The sequence below is a fragment of the Hippocampus zosterae genome, chromosome 6 (assembly GCF_025434085.1).
Source record: "Hippocampus zosterae strain Florida chromosome 6, ASM2543408v3, whole genome shotgun sequence".
In the NCBI taxonomy this organism is placed as follows: domain Eukaryota; kingdom Metazoa; phylum Chordata; class Actinopteri; order Syngnathiformes; family Syngnathidae; genus Hippocampus; species Hippocampus zosterae.
In genome coordinates, this window is record NC_067456.1 from 2,076,323 (window position 1) to 2,102,541 (window position 26,219).

At 47.1% G+C, this 26,219-nt stretch overlaps 4 protein-coding genes and 2 long non-coding RNA genes across 12 annotated transcripts in view; 4 read left to right on the forward strand and 2 right to left on the reverse strand.

Moving 5' to 3' along the window:
* The window catches only part of vsig10 (V-set and immunoglobulin domain containing 10), a 172,362-nt gene extending 167,798 nt beyond the window's left edge, over positions 1–4,564 (forward strand). For all 3 annotated transcript variants that reach the window (XM_052068980.1, XM_052068981.1, XM_052068979.1), the window contains exons 3-10: positions 17–328; positions 963–1,280; positions 2,491–2,775; positions 2,841–3,125; positions 3,202–3,315; positions 3,786–3,798; positions 3,993–4,132; positions 4,213–4,564. In XM_052068980.1, the coding sequence (XP_051924940.1) occupies positions 17–328; positions 963–1,280; positions 2,491–2,775; positions 2,841–3,125; positions 3,202–3,315; positions 3,786–3,798; positions 3,993–4,132; positions 4,213–4,277 (1,532 nt within the window). In that variant the 3' untranslated portion in view covers positions 4,278–4,564. The remainder of the gene's footprint in view (positions 1–16; positions 329–962; positions 1,281–2,490; positions 2,776–2,840; positions 3,126–3,201; positions 3,316–3,785; positions 3,799–3,992; positions 4,133–4,212) is intronic.
* Positions 4,565–5,033: 469 nt separating this feature from the next.
* Positions 5,034–9,110, forward strand: wsb2 (WD repeat and SOCS box containing 2). The gene is made up of 9 exons (XM_052069028.1): positions 5,034–5,437; positions 5,527–5,698; positions 6,601–6,815; positions 6,952–7,083; positions 7,176–7,276; positions 7,345–7,541; positions 7,629–7,718; positions 7,833–7,949; positions 8,426–9,110. Exons 1-9 carry the CDS (start codon positions 5,395–5,397, stop codon positions 8,601–8,603), a joined length of 1,245 nt encoding a protein of 414 aa, XP_051924988.1. The 5' UTR covers positions 5,034–5,394; the 3' UTR covers positions 8,604–9,110.
* LOC127602796 (uncharacterized) lies at positions 5,308–6,585 on the reverse strand. The gene is made up of 2 exons (XR_007962875.1): positions 6,464–6,585; positions 5,308–6,431 (listed from the first exon to the last, which is right to left on the reverse strand). It is a non-coding gene; the product is annotated as an uncharacterized LOC127602796 (long non-coding RNA).
* A 448-nt stretch (positions 9,111–9,558) lies between the features above and the next one.
* On the reverse strand, positions 9,559–13,706 carry rfc5 (replication factor C (activator 1) 5). Its single transcript, XM_052069069.1, has 11 exons — positions 13,202–13,706; positions 12,637–12,701; positions 12,425–12,561; positions 12,284–12,363; positions 12,070–12,143; positions 11,302–11,461; positions 11,105–11,186; positions 10,881–11,010; positions 10,597–10,674; positions 9,959–10,013; positions 9,559–9,887 (listed from the first exon to the last, which is right to left on the reverse strand). The coding sequence occupies exons 1-11, from the start codon at positions 13,246–13,248 to the stop codon at positions 9,788–9,790; spliced, it is 1,008 nt and encodes a 335-aa protein (XP_051925029.1). The 5' UTR covers positions 13,249–13,706; the 3' UTR covers positions 9,559–9,787.
* A 180-nt stretch (positions 13,707–13,886) lies between these two features.
* Positions 13,887–26,219, forward strand: part of ksr2 (kinase suppressor of ras 2) — a 49,322-nt gene continuing 36,989 nt past the window's right edge. Inside the window, exons 1-3 of one of the 3 annotated variants that reach the window (XM_052068910.1) lie at positions 13,887–14,292; positions 17,690–17,830; positions 18,336–18,486. In XM_052068910.1, the coding sequence (XP_051924870.1) occupies positions 14,110–14,292; positions 17,690–17,830; positions 18,336–18,486 (475 nt within the window). In that variant the 5' untranslated portion in view covers positions 13,887–14,109. The remainder of the gene's footprint in view (positions 14,293–17,689; positions 17,831–18,335; positions 18,487–26,219) is intronic. The other 2 variants (XM_052068911.1, XM_052068909.1) reach the window with 2 other exon arrangements.
* On the forward strand, positions 22,790–25,984 carry LOC127602791 (uncharacterized). Of its 3 annotated transcripts, none has more exons than XR_007962869.1 (3): positions 22,790–24,159; positions 24,448–24,733; positions 25,594–25,984. It is a non-coding gene; the product is annotated as an uncharacterized LOC127602791 (long non-coding RNA). The 3 variants fall into 3 exon arrangements; XR_007962871.1 differs by lacking the exon at positions 25,594–25,984 and adding an exon at positions 25,307–25,412; XR_007962870.1 differs by lacking the exon at positions 25,594–25,984 and adding an exon at positions 25,020–25,125.

Consider the following 26,219-nt stretch of genomic DNA (forward strand, 5'->3'; position numbering starts at 1 on the left):
GCCATGTTTGTTCCAGTCGCCTTTTGGACGTCGGGCGTGCCTGGTTCACCGGAGCAGTCCGAGTCGTCCGTCGTCACGGCCGCGCCCGGCGACATCGTCCACCTTCCGTGTTACTCGGAGGGCTCCGTGATGCCTTCGGGGGCGCGGTGGCTGAAAGACGGCATCGAGGTGGAGCCGGGTGGCGGCGGCCAGCCGCGGGTGCAGGTGCTCAGCGACGGCAGCCTGCACTTCCCAAGGGTGGCGGAGGGCGACGAGGGCGTGTACCGCTGCGAAGCCACCCTTCCTGGGAACATGACGTGGCGTGCGCGTGTCCTGCTCCAGGTAGCCAGTAAGTCACGGCTTGTTAATTTATTTTATCCATCCATCCATCCATTTTCTGATCCGCTTTATCCTAAGGGTCGCGAGGAGGTTGCTTTTGGGCAGTAGGCGGGGGACACCCCTGAACCGGTTGCCAGCCAATCGCAGGGCACACATAGACGAACGACCATTTGCGCTCACAATCACACCTAGGGACAATTTAGGGTGCCCAATCAACCTGCCATGCATGTTTTTGGAATGTGGGAGGAAACCGGAGCACCCGGAGAAAACCCATGTGAACTCCACACAGGGAGGCCCGAGCCGGAATCGAACCCTGCACCTCTGCACTGTGAGGTCAAAGTGCTAACAACATGATCACCGGGCCGCCTCAATTTATTTGATCTTAACTGAAAAGTTTAAGTTGCGTGCAAAGGCCCGCTCATTTCTGTAATTCGAGCCATCATGAGTTATTACTTTTACATTTTCAATATTTGTTTATTTACCTGAGTAAAAAAATAATAAACACACTGTAAACAATGCCAACAGTTTTAGAGAAAATAGTCAAACATCTTTTCAAATGCAAAATGTTGGTTCATTTATTATTATAGCACAATATGTTTGCCTCCCCGAGATCAACTGTGACGCCGTCTTATTGTCCCCCTCAGGTGGTCCGGAGAACGTGTCGCTAGCCATCGTGCCGTCCACGGTGCTGCCCAACGGCACATTGGTGGCGCACCGCGGCTCCAGCGTGTCCTTCCACTGCGCCGCCGTCTCGTACCCGTCCCAGAGTCTCGCCTGGAGCTTCGCGGGGACGTTGGTGGACGCCGCCGGCGGGACCCCCTTGGCTTCCGCTCCCTCCGCGCCCTGGTTGGACTTCAGGGTGAAAGACGTCCAGCCCGAGGCGCAGGGTTTCTACATGTGCCTTGCCAACAACACGCTGACGCACGTGGTCGCCGGCACCAGCGCGCAGCTGCTCGTCTACTGTCAGTATCGGCTCGGCATACACTGCAGTCAAACTTTATACGTGAATCGAAAGTAATTGTATTTTTCGCCATAATTGCCTTAAAAATGTAACAAGAAACTTTTAAAATATTCACAATTCTTTTTTGGGGTCGAACCCATGACATTGTGGCATAGTTAATTGAGGAGCTTCATTGAGACAAAAAGTAGTGCTTTGCTGCCGCCTGGACTTTTGGCGACAAAGGACGATCTTGAAGTGAGTTGAGGAGCTTCGGTTTGACACAAATGACTTTTTGCTGCCATGTTAAGGCTTAAAAAAAAACAAAAATCTTTGGGGAGCAGTTTTGCCAACTCGCGACTGTATTTGGGGGGGGGGCTACTTTGTTTTTTGCCCGTTCATCCTGTGGACGTGAAGAAAGGGTTTCACTAAAAATAGGACAAAGTTTTAAGGCTGCCGCTATCTAACATTTCAGTATTTGAGCATCAGGTTTAAAATTCAATTAAAAAATGTAAAAAAGTATTTTGCTTTTGGGGTGGACCTTAAAAATGCTTAGAATCGGAATAGTTTTTCCCTTTAAAAAAAAGAAAGCATCAGGTTTAAAATTCAATTCAAAAATTTAGTATTTTGCTTTTAGGGTGGACCTTAAAAATGCTTAGAATCGGACTAGTTTTTCCCTTAAAAAAAAGCATCAGGTTTAAAATTCAATTAAAAAATTTAGTATTTTGCTTTTAGGGTGGGACCTAAAAATGCTTAAAATCGGAATAGTTTTTCCCTTAAAAAAAAAAGCATCAGGTTAAAATTCAATTCAAAAATTTTGTATTTTGCTTTTAGGGTGGACCTTAAAAATGCTTAGAATCGGAATAGTTTTTCCCTTTTAAAAAAAAGCATCAGGTTTAAAATTCAATTAAAAAATTTTGTATTTTGCTTTTAGGGTGGACCTAAAAATGCTTTGAATCGGAATAGTTTTTCCCTTAAAAAAATTATCAGGTTTAAAATTCAATTAAATTTAGTATTTTGCTTTTAGGGTGGGACCTTAAAAATGCTTAGAATCGGAATAGTTTTTCCCTTTAAAAAAAGCATCAGGTTTAAAATTCAATTCAAAAATGGAGTATTTTGCCTTTAGCGTGGACCTAAAAATGCTTAGAATCGGAATAGTTTTTTCCTTAAAAAAAAAGAAAAAAAAGTCTCCAGCAATTATTGAGCGTCCGTCTTTCTTTCACGTTGGTGTGCAGATGCTTCCGACCGCCACCCCGAATGCTCGTGGCTTCAGTCGTCCGACCCTACCTGGGTGCACTTCAACTGCGCCTGGCCCGGATGCTACCCAGACCCGGAGCTCAGATGGTCCCAGATCGGGGACGAGGAGGCCGAGCAGGGCCGTGTGCTGGCCTCGGAGGCGACATCCGTCTTGAGAGTGTCTCTAAACCGCTCTCTGCTGGCCGGCGGCCAGACGCTGAGGTGCGCAGGGCATCACTCGGCTCTCGCCGCCGGACGAGAAGCCGCTTGCTCTTTTACGCTTGGTACGCGTCACAAAACAAGCGACAGCCAAACTAACGCTAGGTGGCTAACGGCGCTAATTCTACAGAGGCGCCGCGTCCCCATGTTTCTCCGCTGATGTGGGCGCAGGAGGGCAACAGCGTGACGCTAGCGTGTAGCGAGTCGGCCTCGGTGCCGCCCGCCATCACCACTTGGTCTCGAGTGGCGGAAGGGGCGGCGCTGGCGCCCGGCCCCAAGTACGCCCTGAGCCGGGACGGCGCCACCTACAGCCTGACCATCGCCAACGTCAGCCGCGACGACGTCGGTACCTACTTCTGCCGCAGCGAGAACGCTCTGGCGCTGCGCCGGGCCGAGGTGTATCTCAGCGTCACTGGTGAGTGGAATGCGGAGCGACCGGTATCGATTTTTTTGTCTTGACGCCGTGCTGTCTGTCGCGTTTGTCTTGGCAGCCGCCTCGGACTACACGGGCGTCATCGTTGGCATCTTCGTCGCCGCGCTCATTGTGGGGCTGGCGGCCGTCACGGCCAGACTGCTCTTCGCTAACAGACATCGCATCTGCCTCGGTAACTGCAACCGCGCGACCCTCAAAGGAATCCCAGTCAATGTCCAAACAGAGTTGGCGCACCCCCCCCCCCCTTGAAAAAGCTTTTATCGCAAAGCTCCTTCAGCCCCGCACTCCTCCCCAAAATGTTATTGGTGCAGCCCTAAAAGATACTTTGTCAGCAACACTGAATTTGCGCACCTCCCCAAAGATACTTTTGAAGCCATGCGCACCCCCTTGAGAAGGTCAAGAAAGCTTTAACTGCAAACCATTCAGCTAGGAGAGACATGCACCCCCCCCCCCCCTTTAACATTCCAACATAGTTGGCGGACTGCGACCAAAATCTAAAGCCGCGTACCTTGTCTGAGTCGGGGCACGGCCCCCAAATATTGTTTCAAGCTATGCCCCCCCCCCCATCAACATCCTGACTACCCATCCAAAGTTTTATTAGAACTTTTTCTGACCCGTTTTCTTTTTTTGTTGTTGTTGCAGGGCGACCTTTCGGGTGAGTCTCCTGCTGCCAGTCAGTTCACACCATCAGTGCCGCAACAGCAACCACTCATGGTGACATCAAAGGAAAAAAATATTTTTTAAAATTATTAGTTTTCTCAGTCTTTTTCCAAGACGATTAAACGAGGTGCAGGATGGATTTTGAGGCCCAAATAATTGTTTTCCGGTCACCGCTTTGCTCCTCCGCAGGTCCTCGGACGGCGACACAGGCGATGTGCTGAGTCTGGTGGATTCTGATGAAGAGCAGATCTTCCAGGCCGTTCCGCGCCTCCCGCCAGTAACGGACCCCCACCCGACCACGCTGGTCCAGGTCCATCGCCTCCCGTCCGGTATACACCCTTGATGCTAGGCTTGACATCATATCAAGTGTGTTTTGGGGGTTTCTTTATTTTGATGTCGCCCCCTACAGGTGAGCGGGAGAACACGGGAAACCCGGAGGCCAGGGAGGAGCCTCCGGACCTGGTGACTTTGTAGCAGTTAGTTGCTTTGATTGTAATGTGCCTTTGCTCCCAGTGGGTATGTGAGTGTCAATGTTGGTGTGGAACGATGGCGGAAACACTCCTTGGGGCACTGCACCACAAGAACGTCAACTTAAGTAACGCGTGCCTGCATTATCGCCTTCAGAATGCAACTGAACAGGAACGTCGGTGCCTGTCATTGTTCACAATTGTATATTTGGAGACTAAAAGGGTTCAAGGTAGAATTTTTGTACATACAATAAATAGTTTTTATGTTGATATTAAAATGTGTACAGCCATCAACCAGGATTTGATCATTCATTCATTCATCTTCCGAGCCGCTTGATCCTCACTAGGGTCGCGGCGGGGTGCTGGAGCCTATCCCAGCTGTCTTTGGGTAGTAGGCGGGGGACACCCTGAATCGGTTGCCAGCCAATCGCAGGCAGGGCACACAGAAACGAACAACCATTCGCACTCACACCTAGGGACAATTTAGAGTGTTCAATCAGCCTGCCACGCATGTTTTTGGAATGTGGGAGGAAACCGGAGCACCCGGAGAAAACTCACGCAGGCCCGGGGAGAACATGCAAACTCCACACAGGGAGGCCGGAGCTGGAATCGAACCCGGTACCTCTGCACTGTGAAGCCGACGTGCTGACCACTGGACTACCGAGTCGCCCTGGATTAGATTTTTCTATGGTTATTAAGGACGGTGTGTATTTATCTACATCAATGTTGCCGACGTATACATTATACACACACACACACACATTTTACATATTTTTAGGGTAACATTACCATTATTCAAATCAACTCTTAATTATCCAGTTCGAGATGCATGGTTGGGTCATGGGAAGGGGGTGTTTTTCCCATGCGGCCCACCTCTCAGTACGGCCCAGCCCGAGGAGGCGTGGCTACGCAACGTTACGCAAGGAGCGCCGACAACGTGACCAGTGACAAACCTCGGAAACATGTCGTCATCCGCAGGAAACACTTGAAAGACGGCTCGCCTTCTTTTCATGCCTGACAGGAGGTCGCCGCCGCCGCCGCCGTCGCGGAGTCCCAACTAGTTTGTCTCGACGGACGCCGAGAGGTTAGGAAGCGGAACGATGTGAAAGACGACCGCGCCGACGATGTGCTCCAACGAAAACAACGCGGCCGAGCCCCAACCGACGTGTACGTAAACGCGTCACCGAGGCGACATAGGCCGGGGAAGAGGCGAGTCCGCCCCCGGACACTGAAGTGGTTGTTTTGGTGGTCCGCAGCCTCCTCCGACCCGGCGCTCATTCTGGAGCTCAAGACCCGACGGCCGCCGTCGTTGGAGGGCCGTCCTGGCTGCGAGACGTGGAGCGTGGACTTCTCCCCCGACGGAGCCTGGTTCGCCTGGTCCATGGGGCACGGCATCGTGTGGGTGGTCGCTTGGCCCCTCGACGCGCAGTACGTGACGACCTCCTTCCACCTCACGCGGAGGCGTTCAGGAAATGCCGTAGCTCTCTTGAAAGAGGAAAAGTCGCAGGAGGTTATTTTTAAGTGTTAATTTGGGGCTTCAAATGACGATTCAATTGTTAGTAACTGGGAAAAACGTGTTGCAATCTTTTTTTAAAAAAGACAAAAGTAAAAATGACTTAACCACATTCTTTTTCACGATTAAAAAATATGACTTGCCACATAAAAACAATGCCCCTGAACGTCATATGAGGTGTTCGTTAACCCTCGGAAATTTTGACACTCCATAATAACGAAAAAGTGTCTCGTGTCCGCAAAACCTTGTCTTAAAATGCCGATTAAATAGCAAACAAGTAAAATATTACATTTGAAAAAAAAACGATACAAAAGTTTTCGAACTTTTCGTGAAAACGTAGGAAAATTTAACGCTATTTAAAACCGAAAAAAAAATTGTCATGCGCACAAAAAAGTTGTCGCCGAATGTCAATTAGGTAATAAATATGTTGGCTGAAGAAAATGTAATCTTACAAAGCAAACGACTGTTCGTCACACGATAGTGACCTAATCCAAACGCATGACACTTGGTGAGTAATGTTAAAAGTGGTTGCCCAGACATATTCCTTGAACCTCAAAGGAGGCGTTTGTGAAACTCTAGGAAGTTTCAAAACTTAGAAAGCAGGGATGCAAATGACAAGGGACTTTGGCAATGTAAAAAAAAAAAAAACTACCGGTACACACACACACACACACACACACACACAAGCCCTCCAAAATAAAAGCTAATGTGCAAATGTTTGAAGGCAAACACAGCGGGGCCTCCTTTTGGAACAACCATTGACCAGTTCTGAATGGTTTACATGTTTGTTGTTGTTTTTGTCATGCTCCCCCCACAGAGAAGGCCAGGATGGTGATGTGGACCGAGGAGACAAGAGCTTCAGTTGCGGCCACCCCGTTTGGGGTCTGGCCTTCGGGCCTCGAGCCCCCAAGTCGTCCGCAGCCGGTGGCAACAACTCGCTATCGAAAGGCAACAAAAACTACGACGGCAACGCTCTACTTCTGGCCACCGGCTTGGAAAACGGCACCATCAAAATCTGGAACGTTTTCACCGGTGAGCTCTCGCGTCGGCCATGACGACGTCGCGTTACCACAGGTGGAAAAAGTACTCGCACGCTATACTTGAGTACCGCTACATAGGAACCAGGTTAGCATGTTGGCTAACTTTTGATGTTTTTGTGTCGGTTGAGGCGCGGCCATGTTGGAGCTTCACGGCCACGAGGGCGTGGTGCGCAACTTGCTCTTCCTTCCCAACGGCACCCTGACGCTCGTGTCGTCTTCCCGCGACAAGACGCTGCGCGTGTGGGACCTTGCGCTCAAAGGTGTCTTATCATTCTCGGTCACATCTTTGGAGCGCCGCTGTTTCCGGAAAGCCGACGTGTACTTAATTGATCGTCCCCCTTGTGCTGCCCAGGTAAGAAGGTTCACGTGCTGTCGGGCCACAAAGACTGGATCAGCTGCTGCTGCGTGTCATCCGACTGCAGCATGATGGCCACCGTGGGGCGCTTTGACAGGGTGGGGGCAGCTGCCATCGTGTGCCCTTCGAGTCGACGCCGGCGAACTTACGTGTTGTCGTTAACCAGATGGTGTGCCTGTGGAGTCTTCGCTCGTACACGTTCATCCGCAACCTGACGGGCGGCGCCCACAAGACGCTGTACCTGCTGTCGGCCTGCGACTTCTCGCCCGACGGCGCGCTGCTCGCCACCGCCGCCTTCAGCGGGGGCAGCTGGTGGATCGATCTGTGGGACCCGTACACGGCGCAGAAGCTGGCCACGCTCGTGTAAGGAGCCAGATGGGCTTTTATTTTGAAAGGGCCGCCGGGTGGCGAATGTCGGAGGCGAAACGGGCTGCTTGTCTCACGCCACAGGGACTACTTTGAGGACTACGGGCAAAACCAGATCTCATCCATTCAATTCTCTCCCAGCGGCGTGCACTTGGCCATCGTGACGGACGACAGGTGATTTGCGTTTGGCACAGAGACGTCGGCTGGCTACGCCGCCGTACAGAGTGTGGTTGTCAGGGTAACGTGGACTTGACGGGGGGCGGGGGGGGGCGTGTCGGCTTTTCGCAGAGCTCTCGGCATCTGGGAACCCGGAAAGCCGGGCCTGAGCATGCAGACGGAAGCCGACCGCGACTCCAACGGCCTGTGCTGCAAGTACCATCCACAAGGGGGAGTCGTCGCCACTGGGTAAGTATGGCAAACGCTTCCCAAGTGCAAAAAAAAAAAAAAAACCCACGTGACCTTTGACAACTATTTCAAGGCAACTTTCCAATCAATGAAGTGATAGAAATACACATTTGGATGACTATGGAAAATGTTAAATTATGGAAAAACACCTTGCAACAAAATGCAAAGTTAAATAGTCTTTTCAATTGAATTTTTTTTATTGTATGTTGTAAGTTAAAAAAAAATAAAATAAATGATTACATCCAAAATGAGTGCCGTTTAAAAATTTAAATTTTTGAATTTTATATTTAAATTTTTCTGAGAGATTAAAAAATCTATTGACAATGACTAATACATCGGAAAATACAATAAGACTAAATTCACAGAAAGTGCTCATATTGAAAAATTGCGCTTATTGCTGCTAATTTGCATACCACTACAATACTTTGCGCTTCAAGCGGCTTCATATTTTTTTCGGGATTTTATTTTTATTTCAGAACCCGCAACGGGCACGTGAGGTTCTGGCGGGCGCCGCGGGCCGTGCCGAATCTGCGCCACCTGTGCCGCGCCGCCCTGCGCCACTCGGTGTCCACGCACCAGGTGGAACCGCTCCCCCTGCCCAAGCGCATCCTGGAATACCTCACCTACCGCGACATCGCCCCACACGCCACTTGATCGCTAAGTGGCAGGCCGGACGGACGGACGGGCATTTCTCTTAATGACAAATTTTCTTATAATTGCACTAGCAATATTTCATACTGCTGCTAATTTATTTAATTTTGGTTGTCACGCACCACTGCTGTGTAACCGCATGTTGTAACCTGAATAACTTTTATTCAAAGCACTAAAATGCACACTATTGTTAGAATTGTGTTTAGTTGTGGTTTGCTGAAGCTGACAAAACAGACTTCATGGAAATATTGTCATGTTGTGAATTTTTTTGAAAGTTTATTTTTCTTTTAAATGAAAATTGGGCTTTGCGCAGGAAAAAGCCTTTCTTTCCAAAATATGTTTGAAAAGATTTTACTTTTAAAAAGATCCAAGATGTGTATTATTTTGGGGAGGGGGTGTTAAGTCTTCATTTTAATGCTATTATTTTTTTATGGAATTTGTTTTGGTCAATTTTGAAAATGTTTTCAAGTTCACCAAATAAAACATGAATAATTTTGCTTATAAAATGCATACCGTAACTGTTTTTGCTTTTTTTTTTGGTTCCCTTTCTTGATTAGGGTGGAGCTTACCTGAAGCCCACAAAGAGGCTGCTAAGTTGTCTCTATATTGCTGTTAAAAAATATTTTTTTTATTTTTAAAGGAAGTAATAATTTGAAGAAGCTGGGTTGTAGAAGAAAATACGTCAAAGAAAAAGGTTCTTATTTTTTTATTGGGCGTGAGAAAAATCAATCTTATAAAACAAAAGAAGCTATTGGCAAAATTTGTCTTTTTAACAAAATAAAAATATTTTGGCAAAATATTTTTATGAAGACATGTAAAATAGTTTTTAAAATTAAATTGGCTACACATTTCACCTTGTAAAAATTCAGAAATTTTGAGGGGGACTTTTTGAAAAAAAAAAAAAAAAAAAAAAAGCCAACAGCTTTTGACAAAAAAAGTGACAGGTTGGAGATCGTAATTGTGGGAAAAAAGTGATACATTTAATACAGGAAGAGTCGAGGAAAGATTGGACTTTTTTTTGACAATCAAGATTTAATTTAGGTGGACACGTGTTGGCAAATGTGCTCAAGTTGTAAAAAAAAACTTCACTTCAGCACACTTTTGTTCCCATTTATTGCCCTGCTTGAGCAAAAGTGAATGAGGCCGACGCGAAGCGTCTGGCGGGACTCGGATTGTCCACCGCGCCATCACTGGGCCTCGCTGACCACCAGGTTGCGCGCCACCTGGAACGCCGCCACCATGGAGCTCAGCTGGATCTTCTCATTGGTGCCCGATGCCAACCGATGCCTAAAAGCAGAGAAACCAGCGGCGGGTTAGCGCCGGACGCCGCTCGCTCCCCCCCAAATCGCGTGACTTACTCCACGTCGGCTAGCTTGATGAGCAGATTCATTCGCACCGAAGGCGGGAAGTCCACTATCAAGTCAGGACACACACACACACACATGCGCGGCCATTTCAAATGATTGACAAACAGACGCAGGTAAAAGGTGGTGATATTTCATCAGTATTTGTCGCTAACGACGAATTAGCCTAGCTTGCGGCTCGCATCGCCAAAATGTATGCTAGCAACGTACGTTGAAGTGAATGCGAGCTGCTGGCAGCCTCTCGATTTACACGGGTGTCATCTTTCAAATCGTATGTTTAAAAGCCTCAGGGCCAGGAGATATTTCATCAGTATTTGTCGCTAACGACGAATTAGCCTAGCTTGCGTCGCCAAAATGTATGCTAGCGACGTACATTGAAGTGAATGCGAGCTGCTGGCAGCCTCTGGATTTTCACCGGCGTCATCTTACAAACCGTATGTTCAAAAGCCTCAAAAGCTTTATACGGGCTCCAAATATGAAATTGCTTTGTGTGAGGAGGAACCTTTTAAGATGACATGTTGGTGTTTGACCAAGTTAGTCGCGTTTGTCAAGCCATTTCCGGTTCCACTCGTTTGACTGTCAACAAATGCGACTCTGGAAGCGGCGTCCCCAGGGTGACGGCAAGCCCGTACCTCTGTGGATGAGCAGGTGGACTTGAGTGAGGATGTCTTGGAGCGCCAAACCTTTCAACGTCTTCAGCTCCAGGATCTCTGGCGGACGCGCCAAAGTGAACGTGAACACACAAAATGTCACTCGGCAGGCCTCGCTTCTGTTCGATTAGCGAAAACCTGCTAACGGCTATTGCGTAATTGTTTGTACCCTCCCGATATCTTTGACCAAAATACGCTCTGGTGAATATTTGATGTATTTTACGTGAGGATCCCCCCCTCCCCCCCACCCCGCCATCTTGACTTACGCTTGTAGGCGGTGCTGAAGTCTTTATTGAGCGACCAGTCGAGGATGTTGGCGATGTCCGAGCGCAGCGGCTGTCCCGTGCACGTGTACACCGTGTCCTCGCTCACGCGGCCGTACGCCATGCTGGTGCTCTGCGAACACACACACACACAAACACACACACACGCATGTAGGCGTCAATCCAAACATCCAAATGGCCACCCGAAAGGACAAAATGGAGGGCACCTGCAGGATGTTGAGGGATCTTCGCATGTCGCCCGACGACAAGGTGACCAACGCCTTCATTCCATCTGGAGTGATGTCGATGCTGGACAAAAAAAAAAAAAAAACGCGTACATTCCTAATGACCTTCAAGTATCGCAGTCCTAATATCGGAGCATCGAGTAGAAATCGCGTAGCCGGGCGAATGTTTTGCCACCGACCTCTCCTGCTGGACGACATGCTGCAGCCTGGGTATCATCTGATCGGGCAACAGCGGGCCGAAGCGGAAGCGCGTGCAGCGGGACTGCAGCGCCGGGATGATTTTGGACAGGTAGTTGCAGATCAGGCAGAAGCGAGTGTTCTCCGTGTACTTCTCCATCACTGACGCAACGACAACACCTTATGGCATGCATGTCCAAAGTCCGGCCCGGGGGCCAAATCCGGCCCGCGGTCGAATTTCATCCGGCCCTCGGCCCCTGTCATAAAATCAGTGGCGTCTGGCCCGCAGGTTGGGCGCAATGGAACACGTGTTGCATTGACTGAGGTCTCGTAGACTGGTGAGTGATGTTTCAGAGAGTACTGCTTCCCTCTAGTGGCTAAATGAGTAATAGCATTCACTAAATGAGTAATTGCATTTAGACACTAGAGGGCATCACTGACGAGTTAACAAGACATCACTTCGTGTTTATATTGACTTATATGTCATATTTCAAATTCCTGTTTCAAATGAACCAAAAGAAATTCTTAAGATTGTTGAAATTAAAATAAAAATGGAAATGTGAAACAGACTGGCTTACTAAAATTTGTTGAACAATATTGTTGTTCAATGTAAAGAATGTCAGCCAAGGTCGGCCCCCCGACATTTTACCACATAAAATCTGGCCCCCTTGGCAAAAAGTTTGGACACCCCTGCCTTACGGATTAAGACGGCCACTCGCCGGGAAAGGACGCGCTGCCGGAGGCGCTCTGACCGTTCGCCGAGGGCTCACCTCGCCGCAATGCATTCTGGGCGTCCTGCGTCATGGCGTCGGCCTCGTCCAGTATCACCAACTTGAAGCCTTTCCTGAAGACGCGCATTTGACAAGTCAAAGAAGCCATTCTAGCATTTTCACAACATACACCTATCATCAGGTCCACAGACTTCTGTAGGCCAAAAAAGCAGGATCCAAGCAGTAAGTAGGAACTACACGTGCTCCGTCTTACTTGAAGATGGTTCTGGTGCTGGCAAAGCTCAGGACGGGCCCTCGCACTACGTTGATGCCTCGGTCGTCCGACGCGTTGAGCTGTAACACCGGCGCCGGTCAGAACACGACCGAGTGCCAAAGGGGGGGCGAGAAGACGTACCTCCAGAACCATGGAGTTGAACTCTTTGCCCTTGTACAGCTGCTTGGCACAGGCTAAGATGGTGGTCGTCTTGCCGGTCCCGGGGGGCCCGTAGAATAGCAAATGTGGCAGCCGGTCCTCGCTGATGAACTTCTGGACTGCAACATAACGTGCTTGTGTGTTTTTTGACCGCGTGAAGGGGTCATTTTTCACGTCACTGGCTTTCAACTTACTGGTAGTCAGGATGTCTTTGTGTGAGATCAGGTCGTCTAGTTTCTGCGGTCGGTATTTTTCCACCCTAGAATACACGGACCACAAGCAGTCCAGTTTGAAATGGAACTACCCATGTCTGGTACTGATTCATTTTGAACGTATTGACGCATTTTTAGCACTGTTTTGTTCATTTATTCCAGCTCGCTCCGATAACATTGATATTACACGGAAAAAAAGGAATGTACCTGGATGACGGGTCAAACTGTCGCATTGTAGCGCCAACTACCGGTAAGGAGGACTTAAGCATCATCCGACTTTTAAAATGTATTATAATAATAATAAGAATTCTTATTATTTGCGAGTTGCGCAGCCCTGTGCTAAAGGAACCCGGAGGCCATTGGAATATGTTGTGTTTCAAGCAATTCTGCCACCGTACATATAAGATGAGATATAAGAACAACCGGGCATCCATACACGGGTTTGAACGGAAGCGGACTTGACAACATGCAGCGAGAAGCCGAGAGGAGCTCGGCAGAAGCACCAGGCCTTGCCACGTTCGCTAACTTGGCTCCGCGTCTCGCTCACCAGGGTAAGTTTCTCGACTGCAGCGGCGCTTTCGAGGTGGAGGCCATCACTTAATTTTGTGGAATAGAAACGGCAACTTTGACGCGACTCCAACTTGCTCTTCGGCGCCGTGTTTGCCGCGCGAGACACAAGCCGGAAAAAGCGTCCTTGCGTCACGACAGACAGCCAATGGGAAAGCTATTTCCGGTAATATGGGCGGGGCAATCCAGAAGCGAAAGGAAAAACGCTTTAAATGTGTTGAATATTTACGAAATGAGTTATTCATATGTTTCACATGGTAGATACAAACAAAATCCCAATTTAGGGGGGTTTATTTCGATATTGTGAAAACATTTTTGATGAGCTAAAGAGCCGGAAGTTGGAACTGTTTGAAATGGTCACAAAATGCTAGACTAAAAGTAGCTAGGCTTTTCCTGCGAGCGCCACAGTAAGCTTCGGAGTTTCGGTTGAGATCTCGCGAGATTTGCCCGGCTTTGATTGACGGCTAACATGACGGGGGAGTACCCCGCACCACCGCCACCTTCCTCGTCGCCTTGAACCGCATTGAGGACCCCTCCCCTTCCCCCCCAGGCCACCCCCAAGGCCCCTCCAGTTTTCCATCTTGGAGCCTCCGCGTCCATCATCGTCGTCGTCGTCCTGACGGCCGGCCGGCCGCCATCCTCGCATCATTGCGAGCTCCTCCTCCTCCTCCTCTTCTTCTTCTTCTTCTTCCTCCTCCTCCTCCTCTTCCTCCTCTTCCATCACCACCGTGATGAGGCAGCATCAGCATCAACATCTTCCTCAGTGATGGAGTCGCAAATCACGCCGCCGCGACGCCTCCCGCCATCTCTTCGGACCTTTTTTCCTCGCGCGTAAGAACACACGCACGCAAAGGAGCGGCGAGGAGTGTTGCGTGTGCGTGTGCGTGGATGGGAACGATGAGCGAGGACGAGACCGGCCCGCGTGCGGCGCACGCGAGCGCGCACAAAGCCTTGCAGCAGTGCGAGCTGGTGCAGAACATGATCGACATCAGCATCTCCAGCCTGGAGGGCTTGAGGACCAAATGTGCCACATCCAACGACTTGACGCAGAAGGAGATGCGCACGCTCGAGGTGAGTAAGTGAGCGCGCACGCGCGCACGAGCGGGCGCGTGCGTGCGTGCAAGTGGCTTCTTGGTCTCTCATTGCGTAACTCAGTGCAGAGCAGTTAATCGAGAAAAAAAGCGAAAAAAATAAAGGTGGTGGTGGGGGGGGGGGGTGCAGTTGTATTCTGCAGGTGGACATTAGGAAGAAAGGAAGAGCCCCCCCACCCCTCCCATCATGAAGACACCCCCCCCACACTCCTCTTGCTCGTTATGCAAGGGGACCACAGGAATATACCGGAGGTGGGAAAAGTAATCACAATGTCGATTTCACAACAAGGCGGCCGAGACATACTTGTGAACAAAAGAGAAAATAAAAGTCGGGTGGAAAGTATTCGCGCCGATCCAATTCCTGCCAAAAACAAAAGTCAAACAAAGTAGTACAGGATGGGAAATGTAATTCAGTACCAACGTTATTCTGATTTTTTTTTTTTTGCTGCTCCTGTACTTTTATACGTTTGAGAACGCCGATAGGTCCAAAAGTTAAAAAGCAATAACCACATTTTTGTACTCATTCAACTTGTGTATGAAGAAAAAAAATAAAGTCCTGACTCTGAATATTTTTCTGTACTATGCATTATTATCAATTACTAAAATACTCTGGTAAAGGTAGAAGTGCAGATTTACGTAATTCAAAACAAACAAACAAACAAAAAGTACAGTGGCCGAGATGTACTTCAATAGAAAATGAAAGATGAACAATTTTGTTTTTAATTGTCAAATACGCAGTAGTGGTTCAATTCGCGTCGCTACTTAAGTAATAGTAAAAAGTACAGACGCTCCCCTGTACAAAAGTAAAATGTTTTTTTTTTTCAAATGTAAATTATACGGAAACACTCTGGTAAAATTAGAAATATTGACAAAACTAACAAAAATCTGACATGGACTTCACGACAAACGTATAAAAGAATATCGGACTTTTGTTTAAATAGAAGTACTGACTTCAGTAAAGGTAAAAACGATAGAATCTGAAATGAAGACTGTAAAGCAAAAACTTTTTTTTTTTACTGTCAAGTGTACAGCAAAAAAAAAAAAGAAAAAAAAGAGCACTCTGGCAAAACTCGAAATACCGATTCATCTCCTGTGCTTGATTAAAAGTCAAATAATGACCAGTAGATTTTTGCCCAGTTTTTCCTCCCCATTGCAAAGTCAAACAAATACTGAGCAGCATTCAGGGACAAAAACTGTGACTTATGGAAATAAAAAATAAATAAAATAAATAAACAAATAAAAAAAACAAATAAAAATATCCTTTATTCGTGCCGCAATGGGGAAATTTACAGTCAGAAATCAGAAAGGAAAACACTGGGTAGGGAGCTCGAACTATCCTCTTCTGAGGCTCATTTAAGTCCAGGATAAAAAAAGATTTTTAAAATATATTTATTCCATTTTTTTAAATGTATCACTTATGCATTTCCAATGATCTGAATCGACTTTGGTGAAAAAAAAAAATTCTCCCAGCTCACGGGACGGGGGGGCATCAGCTCGAGCAGGGAGGCTCAGACTTGGCTCTCCCCAGGCACTTCTTCCAAGGGGGGGGGGGGGAAATCCCAAGGCCTTCCCAACCCACCCGGCAGGCATCGTCTCTCCAGCGTGTCCTGGGTGGTCCCCGGGGGGTGGGCCTTCTGCCATGGCGACATGCCACCTCATCTGGCTCCTCTCAATGCGAAGGAGCAGCGGCTCGACTCCGAATCGGAGGAAACTAATTTTAGCCGCTTTTATGTGGGATTTTGATCCACGGCTCGTGATCGTAAATGAGCGGAGGAACGTTGATCACCTTTACCATGACGGTGTGATAGAGCGTCCGCATCGCACCAGACGCTGCACCGATCCACCTTTTGATCTTCCACTCGCCTTCATTTATGAACCCGATACCCGGAGAAAAGCCACACAGGCATGGACGGGGGGGGAGAACATGCAAACTCCACACAGGAAGGCCGGAGCTGGACTCGAACCCGGTACCTCTGCACAATGCGCTAACCACTGGTCCACCGGGCTGCCCCTCCCAAGACAGGGGGGGGGGGTGGAGTGCACAGTGATCTTATCATCAGTGTATTACATAATCTGCCCTGTTGTCATTGTTTCTGTTTGGGAACGGTCATTCCAGTCCATAAACCCGCCAGCGGATGTTTTTGGGCCAAAAGACAAGCAGCAGTGACTGAGCGCCCAACCTGACTTGAGCCGTGAGCACCCTGTGAGCCTCGCGGCGTCAACGCGCCGCCGCGTCGAAACAAACACCATTAAGCGCGCCGTATCATCGCCATAAAGTCGCTTCAAGTCCGAGCGCGAACGCTCCGATGGCCTCTCGCTGCCATGTGGAAGCCATAAAAGCAGGCTGAGAACATGACATATTTCATACGGGTCGTAATTGCAACAAGTTATGGTCCCGATGGAGTGAATTCCACTCATTTCAATGTCATTGATTACAATCGGAATCAATTCAAAGATTGTCCTCTGAACCGAAATCGGGCTTGTGCTCCAAGCAACACGATAAGGTCACTTTTCCCACTTTTTGCAATTCATTCATTCATCTTCCGAGCCGCTTGATTCTCACTAGGGTCGCGGGGGGGTGCTGGAGCCTATCCCAGCTGTCTTCGGGCACTAGGCGGGGGACACCCTCAATCGGTTGCCAGCCAATCGCAGGGCACACAGAAAGAACAACCATTCGCACTCACACTCACACCTAGGGACAATTTAGAGTGTTCAATCAGCCTGCCACGCATGTTTTTGGAATGTGGGAGGAAACCGGAGCACCCGGAGAAAACCCACGCAGGCCCGGGGAGAACATGCAAACTCCACACAGGGAGGCCGGAGCTGGAATCGAACCCGGTACCTCTGCACTGTTAAGCCGACGTACTAACCACTGGACTACCGGGCCACCCGCAATTTTAACAAAACTTTACAAACATTGTCATCTCCAAAATGCACGATTTATAATTGCCTCTAGTGGTCAGATGTCAAACGCGGGATTCGTCAAAATGGAGCTCCTCAACGAATTTCCACCTAGTTCGTTCGCACCAACATACCCCAACATTCCCCTAAAATCAACATGAACTTTCCCATAAATTTACTCTGAAGGTTTCCAGAAATGTACTGAAAAAGTTTACAGAAGTTGGCTGTGAACTTTTCCAGATAATTACCATGAAATATGCCAGAAATTTCCCCAAAATGTTTCCATAAATCCACCAAAAACTTTTACAGAAAGTTACAAAAAAAATTCCCCGAAATTAACCGTCAACCTTTCCATCAATGTGCCGTGAGCTAACATTGGCTCTGATGTGAGCGTAATACTTTTTTTTTTTGTGTTTTTTTGTCCATATTTTCCTTTTCCATCTTCTTTATCGTTGTCGTTGTGCTGTTTTTGTCAGGGCAAGCTGGTGAAATATTTCAGCCGGCAGCTGTCGTGCAAGCGCAAAGTGGCCTTGGAGGAACGCGGCGCCGAGCTGGACGACTTCCCTCGCCTCGGCCACTGGTTCCGCATCGTCAACCTGAGGAAGGAGGTCACGCAGGTGGGGGAGGGGTAAAAATGCAAATTGAGCGGCCCAACATCACTGTGAAAATTTAAAAAACAAACATTTGGTGGCAGTCACCCAGATGTCTTTTTTTTTTTTTTGTGGCTGAGTGTTCTAAGGTGCTTGTCGTGATTCACTTTGGGACCAACAGGTGGCACTGTGGGGCTTCCCCTGCAGCTGCACACCTGTTGGTCATTAGGTAATTAGTACTTTAAAAGGACGCTCGGTGTCGGGTCATTGTTGCTTTTTGCTACTGTCATGTTTGTTTGTCGCTGTTGGTATGCTACTGTCATGTTTTGGCCGTGTTTTTGTTATTGAGAGTTTTTTTGTTTGTTTTTTATTTGTTACTTTGGATTGTTTTTGTTTTGGATTTAGTTTTCTGTGTTTTATCAATACACGTCTTCAAATACACCCTACTCCTCCCTCCCGCTTGCTTTTTGGGGTCCACCACCACCACCACCACGCAACGTAACGGTGACCGTGTTGATATTGGGTCTGGCAGGACATGAGCCCCGCCGGGGTGACGCTGGAGGGTCTCCTGGACATGAGCGAGCAGCAAGTGTGCGAATTGCTGCAAAAATTCGGCGCCAACGGGGAGGAATGTGCCCGCCTCAACGCCTCGCTGGCCAGCCTCAGGAAAGCGCATAAGCTCGGTAAGTCTCGACCTCCAATGCAAGTCGCTTTAGCGGCGAATCCGGCTAGTGGAGTGTGCTAACAAAGCGGGAAAACATCCACCGTAGAGCCATATCGTTGAGAGGCTTGTTTAAAGTCAAATGAAATGTAATCAATAAACCCAGTTGGGGCATGAACGTTTAGAAAAGCAGGTTTTACTGGCAGGTATGTTTCCTCAGCTCCCTGTGGGTGGCGGTAAATGCGCACGCCAGTAAGTGCTTGACAACTAGCATAAAAGCCAGAGGAGAGGAAGACGGTTTAAAAAAAAAAACAACTTTTTGCTTTCTTCGTTCAATTTGTCACCCCTAAAATCAATAAACTCCTCCGCATATCGGCACCAACATTTATTCATCCCATTTAACCCAACCGTTTCGAATACACGCATGGCTAAAATCAAATCAAATGGAAGTTAACTGTTTTTGTTGGATGGCTAACTCCTCGAGTTACTCTCGTCTCAATAATTACGAATGAATAGCACGCCATCACAACAAAAATGCCGATTGTCTTGAATGCACTTTGAGTGCCATCTTGTGGATAAACCGCGCAAGTACACCATCCTGACCTAATTTATGAAAAAACAAATACATTTAATGGTCGAAACTTCGGACAATTAGAATTATTTTAAAAAAAGGCTCATATAGGTCATCAAATTGCTCTTTATGGCCAACTGAAACCCATGAAAAGTGAATTAAAATATTGAAAACTCAAATCATGTGAATCCAAATTCATTTTTGAAGTGGACTACACATCCACTTCAACATTTATCCAAATCAAAATGATTATATTGTGTACAAGCATTAGACAAAATAAAATGGCGAAACTTCAACACGGTGTTTTGGTGTCGTGAACGTGTTCACATGACAATTGCATCTGAAACCTCAACAATAAGACAAGTTGGTACCATTTCAAATGGAAATAAAAAATCAAGTGGATATTGATGTCAGTTGAAAACTTCATGTGGTCAAAACGAAACGTAAAAACGTGTTTGTGTGGGGTTTTTTTGGTGGTGGGGGGCGGGGGCGTTACCCAATAAGATTATGATGATGATTTTAAAAATGGACTCGTCTCCTTTTGGGAGCGTTGGCGGGTCAAGTATAACGTTGCCGTGCCCATCAGCCTTCCAATTGGCCACAATTAGCATACACACACCTGCTTTCCGTTAGCCGCCCTCTGCCTTTCTCTCGTCCACAAATTTCTTTCAAACATATTTCAATAAATCCGCCTTGAGTGTACATTGTCGATTTTTTTATATAACATTCATATTTTAAATGACAGTGACCTGAAGAAAAAGAATATATTGGACTTTTATTGAGATTTCCTTCTTGTTTGCACTGCTGAGCCCAGGGCTGCCGTTCTCTGTTGAGACACCGGGGGGCGACAAAGACCACATTTGCAATACCGTTGCAATTCTACAGGGTGATCAGATGGTGGCAGTAGAGCATCGCTACAAACGTGTGCTTCTGTTTGGCGCACACAGAAACGAGAACATCTTTCTCCGAAGCGCAATCGCCAATAGAATAATCATGGAAGTCATTCTCCTCATGGACACGTCGTCAGCCTTGAAGGAAAACTTTTTCAACAAACAACAGCACATCTCCGCTGAAGGCCTCCTGTTTATTTTGCCTGCGCGCACTCATTGCACGCTTAAGACGAATCTAATTAAGTCTGATAATTAATCAAATTGCGCTCGTCAAGTGATTCACTTGGCTTGGAAGTGACAACGTGTTCACGTCCCAAAAGTCTTTGTGCTTCGCTTTTATGCTCCCTAAGTCACAATTAATGTGCTCAAAAGCATCCACAAGATCAAATCACGACATTTGATGGATGTCATTTGGAAAATGTAATTCATCATAATGAATATAAGAAATCACGTTTTAATTAGTGGATAAAAACGCGTACACGCAGTATGTAGAAGTATCTCTCTCTCTCTCTGTCTCTAGAGATTATATAGGATATTCATTTATTCATTCATTCATCTCCCGAGCCGCTTGATCCTCACTAGGGTCGCGGGGGGGGGTGCTGGAGCCTATCCCAGCTGTCTTCGGGCAGTAGGCGGGGGACACCCTGAATCGGTTGCCAGCCAATCGCAGGGCACACAGAAACGAACAACCATTCGCACTCACACTCACACCTAGGGACAATTTAGAGTGTTCAATCAGCCTGCCACGCATGTTTTTGGAATGTGGGAGGAAACCGGAGCACCCGGAGAAAACCCACGCAGACCGGGGAGAACATGCAAATATGACATGCCCAAACTGGTCCAACTTCCAACCTGTTGGCTTTTCTTTTCCTCATTATCGACGGGGCAAGCTAAGATTCACCCCCTAGTTTTTATCTTCTTTTCAAAAGCTGTGCTGGTCTCAAATCCAAAGCAACGCAAGGGCGGCATCTACTGGCGTCTGTTGGTCATTACACGCTTGGATTCCCAATCAAAAAAAAGGAAACTCCCAGCCTTTGCTCAACCCTTTTGCTAGTGCAGCTTTTGGCGGCAATTGCAGGTTAGCTTCCCAAATGTTTTTGACTGTGACGCCGCACGCTTGGCACGCGTCTTTTTTTTTTTTTTTTTTGGGCAGCGTGCGAAGCTGTCGAGAAATGCAAACCTCCCACCCGCTTGTTAAAACGATGACACCAGAAGGTCGTTAAACGAATGACTGACCACGGCGGGCGAGTCAAAGCTATTTGGGCTTGGCTCGGGCGTGGAATGAAAAAAAAAAAAATAGCCTAAAGGTCAATATCGGCCTCAGTCGTCATCATGTGGAGAAATGTCCACTGGACACAATATTAGGAACCCGCTGCACCCTCTGATGACAGCCAATAGGAAGAAAAAATGGAGACTCTTGAGGGGCTCATCTCACAGTTTGAACAGTCACTTTTTACCCCCCCCCCACCTCGGAAAAAACAAAACAAAACTATTTACATTTCTTCAATGACTCAAACTTTTATGGTATTTTTTTCGGTTGTTGTTTTTTTTTTTTTTTGGTTTCGTTTTTGTTCACTATTTCAATTGTCTTGGTTTTTTTGCGCGTCAGGTTCTTAACTCCATGAACCGCACTTTGTATGATAGGAGGAAACGGTCGGACTGGCTTTGACTGACAAATGAGACATTTTTCTGGGGGGGGGCAGAAAAAGACACTTTTCCCTTGATCAGTATGCCAAAATGGACTACTGAATAAGAAAAGAAATTGACAAAAAACAAAACAAAACGTCAGAGTGAGAATTTGCCCCCCCGCCTGACTTTTCAAGTTAATAAGCAATTTTTTTTCTCAAGTGATTAATTTCTTTTTCAACTGTGTGTGTGTGTTTTATATTTTATTTAAAATTTTTAACACATTTTTATCATGCATTATATTTATTTTAACCACATACTGGTTAAAAAAAAAGGGGGGACAATTGTTTTGCACTTCCAGTCATTTTGGTGTGTGTGTGTGTGTGTGTGTGTGTGTGTGAATAAATTGAGAAACGTTCAGTTCCCGCTCCAGCGCTTTACCTTCGTGAAACGCAAATGTTGTTAAATTGCCGGGTTGATATATTACGTTTCGTTCCTAACATTTACATTTGCATCCGTTTTCCCAAAATGACACCGCCTACTGGTCGTCGTTTAGTACTTTGCCTACCCCCCCGACCTCACCCCCCCCCCCTCTTGTTTCAGAAGCACCGCATTTGGCTCTTCTCTTTATCCGCTCAAAGGAAGAATCCGCTTCTCATTCAAGCGTTTTCAAGATGAAGGATTACAGATTATGTCCGTGTGAGATGCTGCCCCCCCCCCACCCCCCTTGTTCTCCGTTGTGACTCATAGTTCTGGCTTGCTTATATAAAACGTGTCTGTTACAATCCGGCCGGATTAGACACGGCCTAAGAGGACGAGAAAGCGTCGCCGGGCATTGCGGCTGCCGTGATGGGTTGGAGGAGGGAAGCTAATGGAATTCTCCGCTCTTGGGACCGCAAAACGGGATGACTCATACATTTACCAGGCAGCTGCAACACACGCATGCAAATACATGCACGCGCATTCATGACGACACACAGCGTGCACACGCTCGCTGAAACATGGATGCCCAAGCACGCGCATATGCACCCATGGCAGATTTGAAGCCCTCCTCCATTTTTATTTTCCTGAAAATTAACTTTCAGGTTTGGGTTTTTTGAGGGTTTTTTTGGTGGCTCTTCTCGTTCAAGCCCCAGCCCACCAAATTTCACGTTGCCAAGTGAAAGTGGCCTCTAGGGCATTCATTCATTCATCTTCCTAACCCCTTGATCCTCACTAGGGTCGCGGGGGGTGCTGGAGCCCATCCCAGCCGTCTCCGGGCAGTAGGCGGGGGACACCCTGAATCGGTTGCCAGCCAATCGCAGGGCACACAGAGACAAACAACCATTCACACTCACACTCACACTCACACCTAGGGACAATTTAGAGCGTCCAATCAGCCTGCCACGCATGTTTTTGGAATGTGGGAGGAAACCGGAGCACCCGGAGAAAACCCACGCAGGCCCGGGGAGAACATGCAAACTCCACACAGGGAGGGCCGGAGCTGGAATCGAACCCGGTACCTCTGCACTATGAAGCCCACGTGCTAACCACTGGACTAGCGGGCCGCCGCCTCTACGGCATGACAAACCGAAATAGAAATTAAAGAGACGAAAGCTATTTTGCGCTTCTTTTCAACGGCCATTGTTCTTGTTCTCAATTGTGGTGGTGTCCTCTTCACCGCGTTTCCGATGTTGTCTCGGCTTCAGCTCGTGTTGGACTGTGATTGGTGTTCCATCCAGCAGCTTTTCAATCGCTCCTCTGGTGCGCGTGTTGGTTCAAGTCCAACCTTGGAAGTGGGCCGAGCCTACGGCATCGGTTGAATAATTGGTCCAATTAAAAAAAAAAAAAAAAAAAAGTTGCATATCTGGAAGCCGGCCTCGCTGTAAATTTTGGACACGCTTGTAAAAAAAAAGATAATTAGTGAGGCGTAACGCCGCATCTGCATGTTAGCTCAGTAAAAAAAAAAAAAAAGTGGAGGTATAAAAGAAATAATAAGAATAAATGTCAGTTTGCCATCCAGTTGCCAAGCAACTAATGGGAGGCTAGTGACAAAAACCCGAAAAAGACAAAAGTGCCATTTTTGCTGGATGAATTATGCTTTCACCTGACACCTGTTTCATTTCAACAGCCTTTTCTCACCTTTTGTTTTGGGGGGGGCGGGGATTATTAAATTTACCGCTAATCATTGAGTTGAAAAGCTAGCTAATTGGAGACTCTTTCGTTCATTCATCACAAAGCGGCAACGTGACGCAGGTTCATCGTCGTATTTGTTAAAAGACGAACCTTTAATCATGTTTGGATTTCATAGATGAGGAGGAATTCGAAAACATTGCCCACCGCCCGTTTAGGCGGACGCCTGTTTGGATGCTACGTAAAGGGCACGTTAATTGTCTAATCTTCCCCCCTGCCCCCAAGGAATTCATAGAAATTTCAGCCCCTAACGACGGTTTCACTTAGCAACAAGAGATTTGGTCAGGTAGCACCCCCTCGATTTTTCTTCTTGTTTTTATATACAAAAAAAGAAAAAATCCAGTTTCACTTTTAAACATGATATTTGGTGGACACTCCTATCATGAGGAAACCCACCAAAAAGTCTGGAGAAGCCGTATCACAACTTCCACAGGAGGTCATCAAATTTAGTTCGGACAGATACTGACATGCTAACGCTAGCACGGGCTACTAAGCCAAATTTAGCATCCTGTTGGAAAGGACCCGTTTGGAGCCTAGGTGTCACTTTTTTTGGCAGTTTTATCCAAAATTGGTCAGGTAGCACCCCCTCGATTTTTCTTGTTTTTATATACAAAAAAAGAAAAAATCCAGTTTCACTTTTTAAACATGACATTTGGTGGACACGCCTATCATGAGGAAACCCACCAAAAAGTCTGGAGAAGCCGCACCACAACTTCCACAGGAGGTCGTCAAATTTGGTTCGGACAGATACTGACATGCTAACGCTAGCACGGGCTACTAAGCCAAATTTAGCATCCTGTTGGAAAGGACCCGTTTGGAGCCAAGGTGTCACTTTTTTTGGCAGTTTTATCCAAAATTGGTCAGGTAGCACACCTTCGATTTTTCTTCTTGTTTTTTATATACCAAAAAAAATCCAGTTTCACTTTTAAACATGACATTTGGTGGACACGCCTATCATGAGGAAACCCACCAAAAAGTCTGTAGAAGCCGTACCACAACTTCCACAGGAGGTCATCAAATTTGGTTCGGACAGATAATGACATGCTAACGCTAGCACGGGCTACTAAGCCAAATTTAGCATCCTGTTGGAAAGGACCCGTTTGGAGCCAAGGTGTCACTTTTTTTGGCAGTTTTATCCAAAATTGGTCAGGTAGCACACTCTCGATTTTTCTTCTTGTTTTTATATACAAAAAAAAAATCCAGTTTCACTTTTAAACATGACATTTTGTGGATACTCCTATCATGAGGAAACCCACCAAAAAGTCTGGAGAAGCCGTACCACAACTTCCACAGGAGGTCGTCAAATTTGGTTCGGACAGATACTGACATGCTAACGCTAGCACGGGCTACTAAGCCAAATTTAGCATCCTGTTGGAAAGGACCCGTTTGGAGCCAAGGTGTCACTTTCTTGAGCAGTTTTATCCAAAATTGGTCAAGTAGCACACCCTCGATTTTTCTTCTTGTTTTTATATACAAAAAAAAAAGCCAGTTTCACTTTTTAAACATGACATTTGGTGAACACGCCTATCATGAGGAAACCCACCAAAAAGTCTGGAGAAGCCGTACCACAACTTCCACAGGAGGTCGTCAAATTTGGTTCGGACAGATACTGACATGCTAACGCTAGCACGGGCTACTAAGCCAAATTTAGCATCCTGTTGGAAAGGACCCGTTTGGAGCCAAGGTGTCACTTTCTTGAGCAGTTTTATCCAAAATTGGTCAAGTAGCACACCCTCGATTTTTCTTCTTGTTTTTATATACAAAAAAAAAAGCCAGTTTCACTTTTTAAACATGACATTTGGTGAACACGCCTATCATGAGGAAACCCACCAAAAAGTCTGGAGAAGCCGTACCACAACTTCCACAGGAGGTCGTCAAATTTGGTTCGGACAGATACTGACATGCTAACGCTAGCACGGGCTACTAAGCCAAATTTAGCATCCTGTTGGAAAAGGACCCGCGCAGCTCACGTGACTTTTGACTTCAGCGGCAGCCAAAATGAAAATACGGTTTTCGCTGAGGGGGGAATTCCAGTCCGAAAATAAACGGAAAAGCATCGCGTTTCCTCTTGCGCAAAGGCCGTCGGCTCCTTTCGCATCTCGAGTTCACAAACTCCAGCGGGGCCTTTTGTGCGTTTAAAAAAAAATAATAATAATTTGAGTTCAGTTGATGCTGCCGGTGTTTATTTTTGTGTTTGAAGTTAGCTTTTGATGCCTGTTGCTGCTCTGAGACGTCGTACAGCAAAAAAAAATCATCAAAAAGTCAGCACGCACTGGGAGATGAAACCGCCCCCCTCCACCGGTTGACGGAAATGAACATCCGTGGGGACAACGGCGGCCGCGCCAGGACTTTTCCCTTCCTGTCCGTGGGCTCCCAAACTAACGTGATTCCTTGAAATATGGAGTGACTCCAGTTTTTCAGGATATCGGCTGACATTTTGGTGGATTTTCAAATCGGACTTGAAAGACGATTGCTATACGGTGGATCCCGCCACCA